Here is a 6,297-nt window from a genome sequence, read left to right on the forward strand (position 1 = left end):
ATGGCTGTAGTGCCTCACCAGCCACTGACCTCACCGAATGCCACTGATACAACCTTATCACTTCCCACACTTCCCTTACTACATTCCATGTAAATTGCTTAGCGGCGCTCCTCACAGTGTCATAAGTAAATTGCCATCATATCCGAGTGTCTAATGTTAAGGAAAAGTAGCATTCTGAAATTGGGTTTCTGGATTACATATTTCCATATTTGTACTTATTTTCCCTTTCTAATATTGTATCTAATGGTCACGTATGAGAACATTAATCATTAACAAACATTAATGCGTTCATCCCTGATGTGGGCAATCTCTGGTTTCCCCAAAGTCAGAGACTTCATGATGAATTGTGTCAGTGGCAGGATCTGATTCCCTCAGTCTGTGTGTTCTCTGTGAGGCTAATACACTGGATCTTCTGATGCAAAAAATAGCAGAACGAACTGACACTATCTACAATTACAAAGTGCAGGGCTGGCTTTGATCTTGTACATTACATTGCGTTGCTCCCAGCATCACAAGGCCTTTATTCCCTCCGAAACTTTATAAAGTCACTAAACTTTCAGAACCCAATTTGTGCTAACGCTGTAAAAGCCGGCAAAAGTTAATTACAATTTTAATTACAAATTCTTTGAGAGACCGCACAGTATGCCTAATCATGTTCAAAGCTGTGGCTCTCCTCATAAAGGCTCATTAAATATATATTTTTTGGTCAGCCCAGTCTGAGAAACTGAGCTGAGTGTCAATCACTGTGAAGTAATATAATTTAGGATGATGCGCATCTGTGATTGTTCCTGTACACAGAAGAGTGAATGATAATATTTTCACGCAGATAATGTCGCCCTTTTGATGGTGCGGTTGCAAGTCCAGAATGCAACTGAAGTTATTCACACAATATTATTTATTTTTTATTATTTCATTTTATTTTATTTTGAGCTTTCTTGCACTTAGAGTCTTTATTTTGGCAGTCAGATGGAGTGGAATGTTTAAATTGCAGCTTCTCTAAAAACCCTCTCAAATTTGTATCAGGCTTAGCCTAATTTCCTCTTCCCGGCCATCTGGTGTAATTCTAGACAGATGTTTTCTTGCTTCTGATAGGACAGAATCTCCTTCCCGAATCCAGTCTTCAAAATTATATTCAGTCAAAAGTAATTTTATAAACTTCCTATCAGCTGAAGGGTGCAGGGCCTTTCTCCTCTTGTCAGCATCACCTCCACTCATCATCTGGCCTGCTCCCACTCCTCCGGCCTTACTCCTCTTGTCAGCATCACCCCCACTCATCATCTGGCCTGCTCCCACTCCTCCGGAGTTACTGCTCTTGTCAGCATCACCCCCACTCATCATCTGGCCTGCTCCCACTCCTCCGGCCTTTCTCCTCTTGTCAGCATCACCTCCACTCATCATCTGGCCTGCTCCCACTCCTCCGGCCTTACTCCTCTTGTCAGCATCACCCCCACTCATCATCTGGCCTGCTCCCACTCCTCCGGAGTTACTGCTCTTGTCAGCATCACCCCCACTCATCATCTGGCCTGCTCCCACTCCTCCGGCCTTTCTCCTCTTGTCAGCACCACCCTCACTTATCATCCGGCCTGCTCCCACTCCTCCGGCCTTTCTCCTCTTGTCAGCATCACCCCCACTCATCATCCGGCCTGCTCTCACTCTTCCGGCCTTTCTCCTCTTGTCAGCATCACCCCCACTCATCATCCGGCCTGCTCTCACTCTTCCGGCCTTTCTCCTCTTGTCAGCATCACCCCCACTCATCATCCGGCCTGCTCTCACTCTTCCGGCCTTTCTCCTCTTGTCAGCACCACCCTCACTTATCATCCAGCCTGCTCTCACTCCTCCGGAGTTAATCTTCTTGTCAGGGCCACCCTCACTTATCATCCGGCCTGCTCTAATTCCTCCGAGGTTACTGCTCTTGTCAGCACTGCCCCAACTCATCATCCAGCCTGCTCCCACTCCTCCGGCCTTTCTCCTCTTGTCAGCACCACCCTCACTTATCATCCGGCCTGCTCTAACTCCTCCGAGGTTACTGCTCTTGTCAGCACTGCCCCAACTCATCATCCAGCCTACTCCCACTCCTCCGGCCTTTCTCCTCTTGTCAGCACCACCCTCACTTATCATCCAGCCTGCTCTCACTCCTCCGGCCTTTCTCCTCTTGTCAGCACCACCCTCACTTATCATCCAGCCTGCTCTCACTCCTCCGGAGTTAATCTTCTTGTCAGGGCCACCCTCACTTATCATCCGGCCTGCTCTAATTCCTCCGAGGTTACTGCTCTTGTCAGCACTGCCCCAACTCATCATCCAGCCTGCTCCCACTCCTCCGGCCTTTCTCCTCTTGTCAGCACCACCCCATGTCATCATCCAGCCTGCTCCCACTACTCCGGCCTTTCTCCTCTTGTCAGCATCACCCCCACTCATCATCCGGCCTGCTCCCACTCCTCCGGCCTTTCTCCTCTTGTCAGCATCACCCCCACTCATCATCCGGCCTGCTCCCACTCCTCCGGCCTTTCTCCTCTTGTCAGCACCACCCTCACTTATCATCCAGCCTGCTCCCACCCCTCCGGCCTTTCTCCTCTTGTCAGCACCACCCCCACTTATCATCCGGCCTGCTCTAACTCCTCCGAGGTTACTGCTCTTGTCAGCACTGCCCCAACTCATCATCCAGCCTGCTCCCACTCCTCCGGCCTTTCTCCTCTTGTCAGCACCACCCCCAGTCATCATCCAGCCTGCTCCCACTCCTCCGGCCTTTCTCCTCTTGTCAGCACCACCCTCACTTATCATCCAGCCTGCTCCCACCCCTCCGGCCTTTCTCCTCTTGTCAGCCCCACCCCCACTTATCATCCGGCCTGCTCTAACTCCTCCGAGGTTACTGCTCTTGTCAGTACTGCCCCAACTCATCATCCAGCCTACTCCCACTCCTCCGGCCTTTCTCCTCTTGTCAGCACCACCCCCAGTCATCATCCAGCCTGCTCCCACTACTCCGGAGTTACTGCTCTTGTCGGCACCACCCTCACTTATCATCCAGCCTGATCCCACTCCTCCGGCCTTTCTCCTCTTGTCAGCACCACCCTCACTTATCATCCAGCCTGCTCCCACTCCTCCGGCCTTTCTCCTCTTGTCAGCACCACCCCCAGTCATCATCCAGCCTGCTCCCACTACTCCGGAGTTACTGCTCTTGTCGGCACCACCCTCACTTATCATCCAGCCTGATCCCACTCCTCCGGCCTTTCTCCTCTTGTCAGCACCACCCTCACTTATCATCCAGCCTGCTCCCACTCCTCCGGCCTTTCTCCTCTTGTCAGCACCACCCTCACTTATCATCCAGCCTGCTCCCACTCCTCCGGCCTTTCTCCTCTTGTCAGCACTATCCTCACTTATCATCCAGCCTGCTCCCACTCCGCTGGGGTTACTCCTCTTGTCAGCATCACCCTCACTTATCACCCAGACTGCTCTCACTCCTCCGGAGTTACTGCTCTTGTCAACATCGCCCTCACTTATCATCCAGCCTGCTCCCACTCCTCTGGCCTTACTCCACTACTTAGCACCACCCCTACTCATCATCTGGCCTGCTCCCATTCCTTTGGCCTTACTCCACTACTTAGCACCACCCCTACTTATCTTGTGGCCTGCTTCCACTCTTCCAGCCTTACTCCTCTTATTAGCACCACCTGTACTCAACATCCGGCCTGCTCCCACTTCTCCGGCCTTACTCCTCTTGTCAGCACTGCCCCCCAAGGTTGGAAACAAAATTTTGGGGCCCAGTACACTGATATTTCTGGTGCAAGGTTTCTTGGCACCCTAGGCAAAACTTCAGCCTACTGCCCCAACCAACACCAATACCCACTTCCTAGCCCTTCAGATGAAAGTGTGAGCAACCACAGCCACCACTTGAATTAAGTACAAGGATGTTTCTTTCTGAGATATCCTTAATTTTGTGATAAGCAGACTCAGTGTTGCCCCCAGATCCTGATGCCCTAGGCAGCTGCCTAAAGCTACAGTTTGCAATTTGCAGATGTGCGCACCCTCTGGAACAAGTTAGTATGTAATCTCACAATAGTTTCTTAGTAATGGAATACCAGTCTCTCCAGAACAAATAGTAGTGCTTCAAATTCAATGCCTGGACGAAAAATCCCAGAATTTCACCCAGGCACATTGCCTGCTCCAGTGCTCCCACGGCTTCACCAACCACTCCACTCTCCTCTCCACTGTCGGACCCCATGCCCATCACAGGCAGCGGATCAGCACTCGCTGAGCACTATCACTGGAGCATAAAGCTCCCACCGTTGTGCTTCATGGTAGGGACAGCGCACTTGGGGCTTGCACCTAACTCTGACACCAAAGACAAAACAGAGGCGATTGGCAGGTAAAATTGAATTTGAAGCATTACTATTTATTCTGGAGAGACTGGTATTCCATTACTAAGGAACTATTGTGAGATTACATCCTAACTTATTCCAGAGGGTGCACACATCTGCAAATTGTGAACTGATACTGTGGACTTATTGGAAGTGGGTGTGACCACTTCAGCAGCTGTTGCGGCATCATTTGAGTTGGACTGCTGGTTTGAACTTTGTTTTTTAGCTGCCTAAAGCTGCCTAATGGCCCTAGCTATAGGTACTCTATTTTGTAAGCAGTAAAAAAAAATCAGGTTCTCATATGGATGGGGAACAAAATGTATACTTCCATATAGTATACGAGACCTGGTAAATAATACTCAAAGGGATGTCAATAAACCAGTTGGTAGGGAGTGGGACACTGAAAATTAGAATGGCCTACAATAAAACAGATATTTCTAATGCCTTTGGATATGGACATTTGTATTTAGAATCCAGATGATCCATCAATAACATCCAGTGTAATGCTTGAAGGAAACTTTTGTTGTTTTCATTGACTGCAACTCTTCATAGAATTGCTCATCTTGTGGAACTGGAAAATAACTGTACCCTCCTGGTGAAAGACGCAGGAAGCCTACTCAGCCATGGCCTCCATTTACTTTTTACCAAACCCCCTTGTCAGAAATCAGCATTCAGTGATGTCTCACTTACCGGCGTGCTGGTGTGCAGGCCTCCGGAGGTCACAGCCCCCTGTTTGCAGAGCGCAGTACCCACTATTGTGGTGAACCCCTGAAGTCCATTCTGCGGGTGCCTTTCTGTGTACTGGCCATCTGTACAGCATGGGCGGCGCCATGACACTGGTGGTCAACTGATCCAAGTATCCAATGACTGCCGACCAGGGGGTATAAGTCCAGAGCATCGGCTCAGTCTCATCACCTTGGACAACGCATCACATTGCGTCTCCTGGTTCCAGTTTCCAATCTCCAGTTTTCAGACTTGGAAACCAGAATGAGGCATTACATCATCATCCCGCTATCTGATTCTTGCGGGTTTTGGATCCCATATAAACAGCCAAGTATCGCCACCATTTTCACTCCGGACTTGGAGAGTGAGAGAGACAGACCTCTGTCTCTCTCTCTGTGGGTGGTGGCGTTGGGTGGGGTTAGTGTGTGCTCTGTAGGGGTGCTGTTGCAATCACTGTGGTGTACCCATGCTGTGTTAGGGGGTGCTGTCCTGGCTGTCACTGGTGTTTCATGTGCTGTTACAGGTGGGTGCTGCAGCTGTACATGGGTGTTGCTGTCCTGTCTGTCACTGTGTTGTACAGGGTGCATGGGCACTGTTCTCCTGTATGCTGTAAAATATAGGGGTGATGCTGGCCTTGTATCCTATAAAAATTCATGGGTGCAGTTGTTAAAAATTAAAAGCACACTGCTCCTCTATTCTGTAAATTATAGGGATGCTGCTGTCCCTGTATGTTGTAAAAATTCAGGGGTGCAGCTGTTAAAAATGAAAAGCACACTGCTCCTGTATGCTGTAAAATATAGGGGTGCTGCTGTCCCTGTATGTTGTAAAAATTCAGGGGTGCAGCTGTTAAAAATTAAAAGAACACTGCTCCTGTATGCTGTAAAATATAGGGGTGATGCTGTTCAAATAACATTACACTGGCCCTGTATGCTATAAAAATTCAGGGGTGCAGTTGTTAAAAAATTAAAAGAACATTGCTCCGGTATGCTGTAAAATATAGGGGTGCTGCTGGCACTGCATGTTGTAAAAATTCAGGAGTGCAGTTGTTAAAAATTAAAAGCACACTGCTCCTGTATGCTGTAAAATATAGGGGTGCTGCTGTTCAAATAACATTATACTGGCCCTGTATGTTGTGCTGTTGTTCAAATAACATTACACTGGCCCTGTATGCAATAAAAATTCTGGGGTGCAGTTGTTAAAAATTAAAAGCACACTGCTCGTG

At 48.9% G+C, this 6,297-nt stretch overlaps 1 protein-coding gene across 1 annotated transcript; it reads right to left on the reverse strand.

Annotated features, from left to right (window-relative positions):
* Positions 1 to 1,008: 1,008 nt before the first annotated feature.
* Positions 1,009 to 3,498, reverse strand: LOC134929536 (uncharacterized PE-PGRS family protein PE_PGRS54-like). The gene has a single exon (XM_063925131.1). The coding sequence runs from the start codon at positions 3,496 to 3,498 to the stop codon at positions 1,009 to 1,011; it is 2,490 nt and encodes an 829-aa protein (XP_063781201.1).
* Between the last annotated feature and the right edge of the window lie 2,799 nt (positions 3,499 to 6,297).

This window comes from Pseudophryne corroboree, chromosome 5 (assembly GCF_028390025.1).
Source record: "Pseudophryne corroboree isolate aPseCor3 chromosome 5, aPseCor3.hap2, whole genome shotgun sequence".
Lineage (NCBI taxonomy): Eukaryota > Metazoa > Chordata > Amphibia > Anura > Myobatrachidae > Pseudophryne > Pseudophryne corroboree.

Bases quoted from the DNA above. Each gene is read 5' to 3' on its own strand.
- LOC134929536 (XM_063925131.1), bottom strand. From the start codon at position 3,498: ATGATAAGTGAGGGCGATGTTGACAAGAGCAGTAACTCCGGAGGAGTG.